Source organism: Hirundo rustica, chromosome 7, assembly GCF_015227805.2.
Source record: "Hirundo rustica isolate bHirRus1 chromosome 7, bHirRus1.pri.v3, whole genome shotgun sequence".
Classification (NCBI taxonomy): domain Eukaryota; kingdom Metazoa; phylum Chordata; class Aves; order Passeriformes; family Hirundinidae; genus Hirundo; species Hirundo rustica.
The window spans coordinates 22758782-22773239 of record NC_053456.1 but is presented as its reverse complement, the minus strand read 5'-3'; the positions used below and the strand labels follow the sequence as shown (position 1 = coordinate 22773239).

Here is a 14458-nt window from a genome sequence, read left to right as displayed (position 1 = left end):
TTTCTTAGGTTCTTCATTGAAAAAGGATAAATTTTAGCATATGCCTAAGCATTGTGCTTATCCCTCTATTATTTCCAGGCTTTTGTCTACATCGTCTTGTTTTTTTGGCAGCTGCAACTAGTACAGACTAGTTGACCCTAATTGCCTCCCATAGGTGATTAATCAATTCTTCATCCCACAAGTCATCTGACGTATCTGTCAGAGCGAAGCCTGTCTTCGCATTTGGGAGATTATGGGAGGGGTTGGGATACGTTATCTGTGGGAAAAAGAGTATCAAGGTCAAAGGAGCAAGTCTGCTTCTAGAGTTCACTCTGTAGAAAAAGCTTGAGAGCAAACACATTCACAGAAATGCAACACTTCAGGAGCTGTAAAATCATCTGAAGTGGAGCAAGAGCTTAGTTAGCAAACATGATGCATCACTGTGACTCTCAGCATACAACTAATACTAAAAATCCAAAAGACTCAAGTTCATCAGAAGTAATAAAACAGATAGAATGTTTAAAAACCTATTCCAAAAAGACTCACTGTAGAACTGTTTTTTATCATTTCCTGTAACCCAATATATTATCAACCACTCTCTATCCAAATTATGCAGGAAAGTTAAGAAATAGGAACTAAACAAGGACTAAAGTAAAAATAAGGATTTTAGAAGAGCTAAGCCCTGGGTCAGGACAAAATTCAAACTTTCACAAGTGATGGAACAGGGTATTATAAATACAAAAGAGTTTAAGAGTGCATGGTATTTCTTCCTTAGGGATAAAAGAAAAAAGAATTAAAAATTAACTAAAAAAGCTGTATATTTTAACCTTTAAACCTTAAAAAAAAAAAAAAAAAAAAAAAAGAAGAAGAAGAAAGAACCACCACCAAAACTCAAGAAAGCTTCTAATTCTCATTTCTTTAGATGTTTGAAAACACCCCAACCAACAAACTCAATACAAGACAAAAATGCATAGATACAATCTTGTTTAGCTGACAAGTCGCTTGTGTACACAGGCACACAATAAAAGACTGAAAACAGACCAGATATTTAATCATCTCAGCAGAGACAGTGATAGGCAGCATCTGCAGATTTAACCATGGCCTCTTCTACACAATGGCTATTAGAAACTCAATCTTACATGGCCTCTACTGAGTCTCAAAACACAGCTGATGAAGAGGAAGCACACTGGCATGACGGTGTAAGCAAGTTCACCCTGTCAGTACCTCATTGGGCCCACTCTGCACAGCACTTAAGCAAGTACTTTTCGGCAGATGAGTCACTCACATGTCTAAAAATAGGATTTAAAATACTTTGGGGTTTTGCTGAAACACAGCTTGAATAGATAATGTTGCAGGACAACCAGCTGAGCCAGTGTTTTTCCACAAGACTGCTAAGCAAATGCTAACCTAGAGTGACATTGCTGAAGTCACAACCTAAAGATCTGATATTCCATTTCGCAGAACACATCCCTAAGAATAATATTTTTCAAGACAATAGATTAAGCAGTCTCTGGAAGAAAAGAAACATTTTATTTACTTATTATCCCAAGTACTGGCATTTCTAACTATATAAGCTGACATTTGCTCTCTTCAAAGATCAGATCTATTGTGCTACAAGTTTAGAAAAATATCCCACCACTGATATGATGTATAAAAGCATTTGGCATTCATGTTTCCTGAGTGCTGATGCATAAGGAAAAACTTTAACAAAGCTCTGTGAGCTGCTGTATAAATCCTACCACAGAGCTATATATTTTCTACTAATATTTTACATGTGGCAGCCTGAGAAAAAAATAACTGTGATGGTGGAGAGCCAAAATTACACTGAGAGATTAATTTTATTGCATTTTAGCTGGTTTTCAGACATAGACATTTCCTTTATTCAGGTATCACACCCCTTTTAAAAGTTTCTGATTTACACCAACAGGAAAAACAGCTACACTAGAATACTTAAAGTGATAGGGGTGGAGCAAAACCCAAGTTTATAATTTGTGAAAATAACCTTAACAAAAACAAATAGGTGTGATTTCAATTTTTAAGAAAGGAATAAAATTTTTTGCAGAAGCAACCACTGAAGTACTCCTATCCCAGACTGCTTTCTCTGAGAAAAAAAAAAAAAAAGCTTAAAAAGTGAGGCTGAATTACTAAGTTGAAAGACATACAAACATTAATTTACAGTACTTTAAAGCCCCTGAGCATTGTAATCCCAGTATTCAGAGCTCTCCAAATCACTGAATGCCTTACCATAAATTATAATGGAAGATGGTAATTTCTAAACATTCTATTTCTAATTATTTGATGTTAGAAACTTCAGACATCTAACTGAAGTTACCTCTTTTCACCTAAATATATGTCCTATGCTTATATTTTTTTAAATGATGAATACTATTTAGAACTTTGAACTGGTCTCAGATTGATCTCTTCAGAAACACATGAGATCAAAACTAGAAGTACCAACTACTTATTCTGTTGAGGTTCAGCCCTCATTCTGCACTAGAAAGAATGATACAGTCAGGCATTTCTGGTAAGTTCTCCCATAAATTTGGAAATTAAATATGTAAGAGCAGCCAGGTATTTTTGTGTCTTACTATGCATGAAACATTGTGATTCAGCCAGATAATTTTCAGAAAATTATTTCTTAACCCCAGTTACCAAAAGTATGCCAGCATATCACCTTCACTAATTTCACTGGAATATAATTTAGGATTTTTGGCACAGGTATAGATAAAAAGGCTGATTGAATAGAAACGTATCACACATATATACATAAAGCTGAAATGATGGCTTTGCAGACCTAGAAAAACCCAAAACAGCACTGAAGCGATTACATGTAAATTTTGTGCTTGGATCCAATCACAACAACTTTTGTCTTGTAGTAGTATTTAAAATTATTACTTACTACATTCACTGATCAGCCTTGCTTGGTTTTTGCACAACATAGAGTCCAACCCCTTTTCTTTATAGTAGTTGAAAGCAGAAAAAGGTCTATTTCATTGTGACACGTAATTGACACAGCAGAAGCGGTCAGAAACCTCAGCGAAATTCCAAAAAGCACCTCTGACGGTGTGTTATTCAAGACAACACTCTCACTGGAGTATGTAGTTTACTGCTCTGAACATCTTCTTTAATACTTATTTTTACAATTGTCGTGTCATACAGAATACATTAAAGCAAACATTCAGAAAAAAATGTACACGCGTGTGTGGCTGATATGCATATGCCAGTTTGCATGAAAACTGAAAGAACTGAGTACAAATGACAGTTCTGAGCTGGTATCCACAAACCCCTTTTACAAACCATTCCATTTCTACTTGAACCTGACATAATGGTTTGATAAACTGGCATTTTATATAAGGCCAACAGTTCTTCTGTTTTTCCTCAACATTTGGACCTATTCTGATTTAGATAAATCAACATTCCAAAAATTTGTAAGGAAAGCTCCCATTCCCATCTGTTCTTTCCAGCCTGCTTCAAATTATTTATATACACAAAAGGAAGACTAGTTAAACCAAATTAAAGATCTGATTATAAAAACAGATTTTGGTATGTGCTTGAGTACAAAAAACCCTGTACATTTATTTAGCAATTGTGTAAATCAAGAACAGTAAATGGCTTGCTTAAAGTGCTCTACAGCTAAGACTTTATAGACCAAGTTCATCCCTAAACAAACACCCAAAAAGTCCCCAAAATTTACAATGCTAACATTAACAACCTTCTTGACCAAGGTGCTAGTAGGCACTATTATACTGTATTTCTCATTAGGAGATTCAGACTCTGACCTCACAGTTAATGCAAATTTACACTGATGTAACTGAGAGCAGAATCCATCTTCTGGTGTATACCATCCTCAAATGATAAAAAGGAGTTGCAAAAACAGATGCTCCCTTTTGTATAAATATGTCATAAATAAAACATGTATAGATACAAATATTCATTATAACAGCAGCTTAGAACAGTCTAACATTTCAGCTCTTGTTTTTATCATACTTTGCTAAAAACACAAGTAAGCAGAGTAAATCTCAACAGCACTGTATTAATTATTTGTGATTCTACACACCCCAGAAACAATTTATGCACATTTTGAAGCTTTTAGTAGATCTTTAGACCTTTAGTAGTGAAAGTAGGTAGAAATTTTTGATGCAAAAAGAATAAATAAATAAAAACTATTAAATATCCCATGTTTGGTACAAATACTTCATATTAAGTTATTTTTATACATTTGTTTAGAAAAATACACTAAATATTTCTACTTCCATTGCCTAAAAATAAGGACTGGATTATGTATATCCTTGTTTTTTTAAAGGCGGCAATGTCAATTACCGTCAAGCTGCTGGAGCAGAACCATTTGTGCCCATTCCTAGAGCCCTTACACTGGCAAAAAAAAAAAGCCACTGTGGGCTAATCACAGCTCCAGGTGGATGACCTGGTACAAATGACCAAGAGGCCCATGGCACAAGTTGCATTTTCTCCAAAAAAATGAAAATGTTTTGCTGAAGTTTATAATGCTTGTTACTAACGTATCGGTCAGACCTCCACTCTTTTTAAAAAGAGCTGCATTTACAAATGTGGATGTTTATCTGTTAAAGCCATCATCTGTTCCAAAAAATGCACATTCAAACTGTGAAATATTAGGAAAATACTCTTGCAAATAAACTATATAAAGATAAAATACACTTCAAAGATAGTATTTATGTTATTCTATAAAGTGCAGAGAAATCCTTCTAAAAAGGGAAATAACTACTTCCTATAACAACAGTATAATTACAGCAGCTTTTGCATAGCATTATTTATAGAAAATTTAATACTTTCAGTTGCTTCAAGAGGAAAAGGATGAAAGAGTCTCTTCCAGATCAGATCTTTCCTTTGACACTGATTTACTCTCTTCAGGAATGGTTGATGATACCAGATCTCCATTGACAGCACTTCTCGAACAATGAGCAGATCCTATAAAGAGATCAATTACATATAAAATTTTCAATCCCTAAAATTATCCACTCTGTCAATTATTGTATTTGCAAAGTGTTTCCGATATATAAGCAATCAGAAGAACTAGTCAAAGTCTGCTTGAGAGGATTTAAAATGGAGTCAAAATGCCAGCAAGATTCAGAAGGAAAAACCACAGAAGAACTGGCTACTAAGTCAGCCCAACTAATCAGGAGGGACTAAATTCTGATCATGATCTTTATTACTGGAAATGCTGTGTGCCTTCAGAGCAGTGCTGTTCTCTACAAAAGGCAAGAAGCCACTGAAATGAACAACCTTTCCACAATGCCCTGTGTGAAAACTACCCGTGACACACAGAAGTGAAAAAAAAAAAATTTTTCTTCTGTGACAATAAGCAGGTGGCAAACAGCAATATTCCACATCACTTACCAGATAATAATTTGTGTGAGAGTCTATTAGGAAAAATATCCCTTTTCTGGGTATATCTTAATTTTATCTTGCCAGTAGTCCCACTGATTTCAATATAACTACTCCTGCTGCAAGATCATTTGTAATATGGATGGAAACCAGCACAAGTCAACCAGGTAACAAACTTACAAGTGCTCTGATTTATAATACAAGAATCTTAAAAATAAAACTTTTTTCCTCATGCTGATATCAGTGCCAGAACAGCTGCTCTAAACAGGGAAATAAATTGTAGCGAAAGATACTAAGAAAACTTCCCCCCTTTCAAACTTACTCTGAGAATCTTCAGAAAGTGTATCGCTGTAAGATTCTGTATCCGAGTATGTTCTTCTGCGCCGCTGAGAAAATCGATGAAGAGATGAACCCGGTTCTTTTGCAGAGTGATTAATCCTACAAAGGAAATGAATTAGTAAGCAAAATCTGTAACAACCCACACAAATTTTATATACTTTAAATCTGAAATAATTTTGGTGCTTAGATTAAATTGTGAGTATCAATGCTTTTTACTGTACTAGTCTACTACAGCAGACTAAAAACAGCACAGTCAACAATCTTAATTTCACAATTGCAAAGCCTGAAACTGGAAATAAAAATGAAAGAAATAATTTAAGAATCTGAAATACTGACTGAAAAACAATGTTAGTGTTTGAAGCTCTAGTTTCACAAACTTGTCAAAGCAAGCCATTTGCATAAAGTTTCTAGCATGACAAAATTCTGGTACTGTATTAAAAATAGCACCTGCCACTGACAGCTGATAATCTGCACCTTTTGTTTTCAAAATTAGATCAATTTATGATTTTTAATTTTTTTTCCCAAGCAAACCATTCTTCTTACATTTTGATTTTAATGCTAACAAGTTCAGGGAGGTCTTCTGAGACACAAGAAAAAAACTTAAGGAAACAGAAAATTACCTTTCTGAATAGCAAGGACCAGGGTGGCTAATGGAACGCTTCATCTAGGGGGAAAAAAAAAATCCAAAGAACAAACAACACCAAAAATGTCATGTTTAAGCCAGATAAAGTTTCTCAGAAGAATGATATGGATATCTACATTATTTTTTACTTTATTTACAGTATTTAGAAAGAGACGGCAGTATTTCTTTTTATAAAAAGCAACCACTCTCATTTAAAAATCTGATTTAACCATATGAAAGCAGATAGATTGCCATCAATATTAAAAGTTTTTGAACATTCACACAGGAATTAGTTTATGACAAAAAGATGCTATCTCCTATCTGTGGAATTCACTCCCTCTTGCACCGAAGCAGCTCAAGGAGCCATTGTTAATTGCTATGATATACAGAAGTATCAAGACATTTTCCCTTTACCAAATGGAACTTTAAATTCCTCATTACACAATAAAGCCTAATTATGCCTCTTGATTCCTTGCGGTTTCTCTGCTATCACTATCAAGTCTCTACGCATATCAGAGAAAGTTATTATTTTAAATCAGAATGATCAGCTTTGTAAGTAAAGTGCTTGAAGATAAAGAGATGAAAGACCCATATGAGATTCCCACAACAAAATTGCAGAATACAGTTCATCTTGGAATACACACACAGAACTGAGAAAGCATTTAATTCCCCATACACTGTCATTCTAAGGGAATTAATCAATAGTGAATAGTTACAGAAATAATTTCTTTATCATTATATACATTTTTGTTAAATAAGGGAATGATATATTAATACAAACATCTTGAATTACATACACTGAAGCATATGCTATCTTACTGAAGTGCTTCAAGTCATAAAGCACTTAAACAGGAGTTGAAGTCATGTAATTTTTATGATCACTGTACAGTTAGCACTCTAAAAAACCCAAAGAATTGAACTGCGGAAAAGTTAAACCTCATTCATTTATGAGATACCTCATTACAGGGCCTTAACACTTATAAATTAACTATGATAATCGTCATCATCATGATGTAAAGGCTAGCAAAGAAAGACTGAGAATAAAAAACTGATTTATATTTGGGACCAGTACTGATTTATAACACAGTCAAGATTTCAACTGTTGACATCATAGCATATAACAATAGCATAGCACTCTGCCACTCCCCCCAGTCCAACCACCAGCATGACACTTAGAAAAGTTAGTATTTCAAAATGTCTAAACCATTTGAATAGGTGATGGTGACACAGGAGAAACCAAGGGATCAGGATGAGGCAGCTGGAACATTTCTGGCTTAAACTTGGCATTAGCGATCTTCACGCATTCTTCAAGTGTTGTGATAAATGTATTACATGTGGCACTAAGCAAGGAAGAGGCTTCATTCATATTCTGAAAATAAATGAAAGCATAAGCAAAAAAAAATTAAAATATGCAAATACAACTTTCCTCCACCATCTCTCCCAGACACACTAATTTCCCTCATTACCACTAAAAAATTACATTTCCCATTTTTTTAATCAAATGTACACCTTACCATAAGGCCAATTTAAGAAAACAAATGTGACAGCATTGCAATTTCTTTCTTTCTAACATCTGAGTTTCTTTAGGGTACCGGTCAACAATGCCTTACTGCAAAGCTTGTCTCAGAGTGACTAACTGGTATCAGAAGATCATTCAGTGAGATGAATTGCAGGTGAAGGTGTGAAAAGTTTTATCACTCTACATCAAGGAGCTGCAGGTCCATTTCACCTCCCTAAACTGAAAACTTGCTCTGTTATGAATAAGCATCAGCCCCGACTTTGCACTAAAGGACCACCAACATCGTTCACATGCTCCTCAAGAGTGTAAAGAATGAAGTCATTCATAATTTCCAGTCTTTTCATTTAAAAGCAGGAATACATTCTAGTATTGTACTTGTGCACATTCAGAGATAGATATTCACACTGCCTATTTCTAATGCCTGGAACACTAGCTTTCATTGATAAAAAAATAGAATACCCTCCAACATAAGGAAGTAAGAATGGACAAACTAAGATTTCAACTACATGAACAGAGATGCAAAAAAAGACAAAATATTGTACTGCTCATATGATAGCACTTCTGGCCTTTCAACCAAATGGCTCAGAAACACAATTGGTTCTTAACACCTGGCACAATTACAGTTAAACCATCCAGGTATCTTACACACAGAAAATCACTATTAGTACATCTACACACAAGCATTCAAAAATTGACATTAAGTCTCCCAATATTTGGGAGATTAATAAGGCTTAAGTTATCAACAGTAACTTGAGGTGTATTATATAATTAAATTAAAAGAAATTGTAGAATTGTGCACCTCAATGCTGGGAGGAGAGCGAGTCTCATCATGGTGAACAAATTCTTGTATTGTATGAACTTGCTGCATTAAAAGATCACAGTAGAGACGAAGTTCAGACATTTTGGTTTTAAGAGATTCATTGGTCTCACTTATTTCTAAGGAAAAAATGGAAATATCAATTTACTGTATACAATGTACATACATATTGTAATTTTAGGCACTTTTCATTTAAATATGAATTTAAAAATCCACTTAAACTTCCACTTAATTTTGAGGAAAACTGGATTCTGCAATGAATCAAGAATTATACTTGAAACAGAGAATACTTTTGGATAACTGATGTTAATTATTATTATGAAATAGGCACATTATCTGGAAAAATAAAGTTGAAATTTTTCTTAGCTGCCGTATAATGTTGAAAAAAATCACTGGATGAAACTTATGCCACCCACCAGAGTGGCTGGAAACAGTTACATTAAGCCATCCAAGAAATATTATGGAAAAAAAAAATAGTTACTATAAAGAGTTACTGTAACAGCAGAAATGAAATGTCTTCACAACAGCCACAAACAATATGTTAATTCTAGTGACAACAACACCTTGCTGGTATTTCAGCTTCTTAAGATATAAGAGGTCAATGCAGGTGACTTCTAACTCTAATACTGTGGGTGAATTTACCACTAATACTGTGGGTGAATTTACCATAGAGATGACTAGAAATAATTACAATTAATATTAAAATACAAGAATACTGGCTTTGTACCACAATATTTGCATTATGATTACCTGAAGAAGTGATCTACTCTAAGTTACACACATACCTTTTTCTTTTTTTGTTCTGGTATCTGCTAAACAGGCTTTTGCACTCCCCAGTGCTACCAGCCATCTTTGCCTTTCAGCTGCATTAACTGCTTTCATATAGAAATGCTGCTCCCCTGGGATGATTAGCTCCATTCTTGTGTTATCTGTCGCATGAACTTGTGATAGAAGAGGAAAAAAAATTGAAACGATAACAATCTCAACTCAGTAACAATCATTTATTAAATACTGCTCAAAGTGTTTTAAAATACTTATGATAATCCCACAGTAATACAGTAAATCACAATGCACCACTGCTAAGTTAAGGAAAAGCCCAAAGCTGCTCAACCTTTCTCCCCGCTTTCCTTCACCAAAAGAACAAGGTAGCAAGCAAAATCAACTGGAATGGAAAAAAAAATAATTAAGAAGTGATACTCCCCTCTTTACATTACTGATTTCATCTACACTAAAGAAACTAACAAAAAGGAGTTACCACATCAAAAATACTTGATGGCCCATGTAAAATAAGTTCCACTTATTAATATGCAAATACCCACATCACAAGCTCAGTCACCTGTGAGGATCTGGAAAAAAGTCATAGTTAACAGCAACATGAACTTAAAAACCACCTTGCTATTAGCCAAGGAGACTGCCTACAGATAGGAATACACTGAAGACTAAACTCTGACTTCAGAACAAACAGTTCACTTACTGTCTCAAATCCTCCCATCACCTGTGCATGTACGCAGCTGCTAACAGTGACAAAAGTAAAAATTACTCAGGAAACCAAAAGACTAAACACTTCTGGCTTATAAGATACTCCACTTTTGGATCACTGCTGCTGCTCTTCTGGAAAACCGGCTTTCATGACTGAGTCTCTATCCCTGGTTGTAAGAGGAAAAAGCAGTAGAACTAAACAGACAGCTGACATAACTTCAAGCATGAACCACATGCACATAACTATTAAAACAAAAAAGTAATAAATGGTTCGTTCTAAATCTCAAAACAGAACTCTATTCACATTCATTACTATTTGTGAACTATGAACCTGACACACTGGACTACAGGTAAACAAAAATAGAGAAGGAAAAACATGTGATGCAAAAATGTATGATTGGTGATCTTTTCTATTTCCATGGCAGCTAAATTTTTCTCAAGCAGCAATCTATTAATTCTTACCTTTTATTTCACACACAGCCATCTTTATACTTCCTTTGCTGCCTTTGCAAACATCATCCTGGGAATCATAGTATGACAATATCCCATTGTCTAAAACGAACCACCGAGGCTGCCAACCTAGAGAGATCAAAAATGTGAAAGAGAATGTTTAGTCTAATTCCTAAATTGCAAATCAAATTCATCTCTTTGGCTGTTAAATAAAAGAGGCAAACATTAAATTATTCTTTTAACACACCAGAAGTAAACAATCTGTGCAATCTGAAGACCAGAACCACTATATAACCAGACTAGTGTTATATGGATATTCCACTCCCATTCTTTTTGGGTGCAAGATTTTTCTTCCATTTTCACTGTATTCCATTCTAGAGAAAAATTAAATTTTCATTTATCCACCACGGAATCCTGTTTTGAAGGTTGTTAAATCACATACCTCTGAAAAACCATTCTCATTGAAATATATTTTTCAGGCAGATTTTTCTAACATTGTAGGAACTTATTTGTAAGATACAAATAAATTACTGATGCCACCATCTATTATGCTATGTTCTCCTTTACCTACTCTATTTCAGTGAAAACTTCACATTTCACGCTTACATATTGACACTTTCTCCATTTCTACAAATAATATTGCATTAAAATATTCCAGTAGAGCATAAAAATTACACCGGCCCATTATATTCTGGGTCAGCTGTACAATAGGAGCAGATCATCCCTCTATTTTACAACTTGACACCAAACTTTAACTTCCTGCTTGGTTTAGGGTTTGGAATGGCAAACACGATGTGACCTCTAGGTATCTGGTGATATGACAGTGTGGCCCAGGGTGCTTTCCAGTTGCATCCCAACAAAGCAAGCTGAGGCCATCCAGCAGCATTGAGTTTTAACACAGGAGGCTAAATCAGGTACCAGAATCAGAAATCAGCTACAGACTTCACACTGTTATAGAATCATTAAAGGTTGGAAAAGATCTCCAAGATCAACTAGTCCAGCCTTTAACCAATCACCACCTTGTCAACTAGACCAGCGCACTAAGGACCACATCCAGTTGTTTCCTAGACACCTCCAGGGACAGTGATTACCACCTCTCAGGGCAGCCTGTTCCAATACAACCCTTTCCATGAAGAATTTCCTCCTGTTGCCCAACCTGAACTTCATATGGTACAGCCTAAAGCCATTTCCTCTCATACTGTCACTTGTTATTTCTAAGAAGAGGCTGAGCCTGACCTTGCTCCAACCTCCTGTCAGGGAGCTGTAGAGTGATAAGGTCACCCTAGAGCCTCCTTTTCCCCAGGCTGAGCCCCCTCAGCTGGCACAGCTGGTCCTGCTATGACTCACTCCCTTCATCAGCTCCACCTTCTGCGGACACTCTCCAGCACCAGCATCATTACAAGTTGTAACGCTAATTCAAGAAGAGCAAGACCAGGCTGCATTAAATCACATTATCATTCCATGATAAAGAAATAATAACACGTAACTGTGTATTGTTTCTTTTTTTGTGTTCACTAGCTGTAACAGTAAGCATACATGTCTTTTCAAATGCAGAGTGGTAACTAAAAAGCATGTCCACACTCAAATCTAAAAGCAGAATGTCAAAAACTACAAACTCTAAAGGATAAGAACTCACACAGGAAATATTTCAAATGCTGCTTGTACGTCAGCACTAATACTTAAATATGCAATTCAGAAGACTGTCTTGTAAAGTGCAACTCAATCCAATGATCTTTTTTTCTGCTACATTCTGTTGCAAGACGTGGATTCTGTCCTTATCTCTTGTCAATGCCTGTCAAAACAGTCTTATTCTGCTAAAAAGGGAACCTACATGAATGACTGTTCCATCATCACATTATTCTAGTATTGGAAAAAAACAGAAGCAAAGGACTTAAAAGGCCAAGTGCTTCACAGAAGCAAGCCAAAGAACAAAAACACTTCTTATAATTTGACACTGGGCAGTATCCTACATTTGAGAAAATATTTAACAAATTTGTACTTCACAGATTCTTAAGTGAGGAGAAAAAAAACCAAAAACAAAACAAAAGCATCTGTATTTCTGGTTTTCTTTTAATGAAGAAAGAAACAAAATGCTTTCCACAACACTTCAGAAACAATGACAAGCTCCTTTGCTGCTTGGTGTCTAGCATTACTAACAAGTACTACAGCCTTTTTTTCAGCCATAGAAAAAAAGACACCAAACAGATAGTAGAGTAACAACGCAGATGGTAATAAAATTTAAACATTTCACTAATAAAATTAGATTACTTTTTTAAAAAATGCTGCCCTCCTACATGCTGGAGATTGTAAGTAATCCCTGACACACTAATTTTGAAACGCAGGAGCAGATGTTCTCTGTTGGCCAGCACAAGCCGAAGGAAGGATTCTGAAGTTTCCTGGTTTAGAGGACTTCTGGCTTTCAGCAGATGTTAGCCGCTTGCTAACAGTCTATTGTGTGTATAGCATCCACAGCTACTGTTGAGTATTTGCTTATCCAATAACAGACTTAAAAGAGGAGTAAACACCATAAGAGTTCATTGCCTTTATCCATTTATCTTTTGTTACACCAATATTTTCACTCATGTAAGTGAAAGTGACAATTTTCATTGTTTTGAAAACAACCTTGTGCTCATTCTTTCTCTCATAACCCCTTTTTCTCTGTGTTTCCTCTGTAGTTATTGTGAAGAAGTGACAAAGACATCAAATATCTAGTTAATTACAGCACAACTCCCTTTTACCAGAAGACCCATATGTGTGGACACATAATTGCTCTGAAAAATGCAAGATTATGCTCTGTACACTTCATTTCACAGCACATCCATACAATCCTCACAACCTAGCCCACATTTTCTAATTCCCCAGAACCAAGTTTCGCACCACTCCGCACTCATAACCTGTGTATGTTGAAGCAGAATTACACATATGAAGTGCTGAAGAACCAGCGGGCAAAGAAGATACTGCCAAAGCAGGGTAACAAGAGGCACGATTAAGCACGGTATGTGATCCAACGCTGAGAGACAATTAATCCATATCACGGTGTCAGAGGAGAAATGTTTCACCTTGACACCAGTGCCTGCCCGCTGCCCGCTCCAGAGGGAGATAATGTCTTTATTATAGCCAAATAAAACCAGGCAAATGCCGACATTTCGTGCACTTTTTGTACGCCGCACTTCCAAAAGTGCATTTAATGAAACTTTAATTCATCATGTGTTTTCCAGGGTGGGATACAGGAGCTCCCTGTCCTGCCTGCTGAGGGTCTCCGACTAACTCGGCAAGGCGCAATCCAGTAGCGAGAGGGGTTCGGCAGAAGGCCAGGGCCGGGCTCGGCTCACCCGTGCGACTGCCGGGGGCAGTGGGTTCGCCGGGCCAGAGAGTGGAGCGCTGGCGCTCCTCCGCCAGGCGCGGCCCCCGGCCCGGGCCCGGAGCCGGCTCCAGGCGACCGCCGCCCCAGGGCCGCCTCCGCCGCGACGCTCGCCGGAGCTTGGCTCCGAGCACAAATGTCAGCCGACGCATCACCGACAGCTCCGGCCGTCCGCGGAACACCGGGGCCCCCGAGGAAGCGGCAGCAGCGCCGCATCACGGCCAAGGCCGAGCCCCAACCGCCGCAACCCGGGCCCGGCCCCCCCGCCTACCCGCTAGATAGTTGGTCCACTTGTACAGGACCCCCTCCATCGCTCAGAGCCCGGCGCCGGGCCGCATCCTCCTGCTCCGCCGCGGGGAACTGGCGGCCGCGGCCGCCGCGGGGATGGCGCTCCCCTCTCCCGGCCCCACCGCCGTCTCCCCCGCGCGGAGGCGGAGCCGCTCAGCTCAGGCGCGGCGGCCGCGGCGGCTCCGGCGGCGCCGCCCGCCCCGCGGGGCGCTCTGCAGCCCCCATGCGCGCCCGGCCGCGCTC

General features: G+C 37.5%; 1 protein-coding gene across 1 annotated transcript; it reads right to left on the bottom strand.

Annotated features, from left to right (window-relative positions):
* Positions 1-3081: 3081 nt before the first annotated feature.
* PLEKHA3 (pleckstrin homology domain containing A3) lies at positions 3082-14340 on the bottom strand. Its single transcript, XM_040069487.2, has 8 exons — positions 14199-14340; positions 10579-10695; positions 9423-9578; positions 8620-8756; positions 7506-7670; positions 6300-6343; positions 5663-5778; positions 3082-4923 (listed from the first exon to the last, which is right to left on the bottom strand). Exons 1-8 carry the CDS (start codon positions 14236-14238, stop codon positions 4796-4798), a joined length of 903 nt encoding a protein of 300 aa, XP_039925421.1. The 5' UTR covers positions 14239-14340; the 3' UTR covers positions 3082-4795.
* Between the last annotated feature and the right edge of the window lie 118 nt (positions 14341-14458).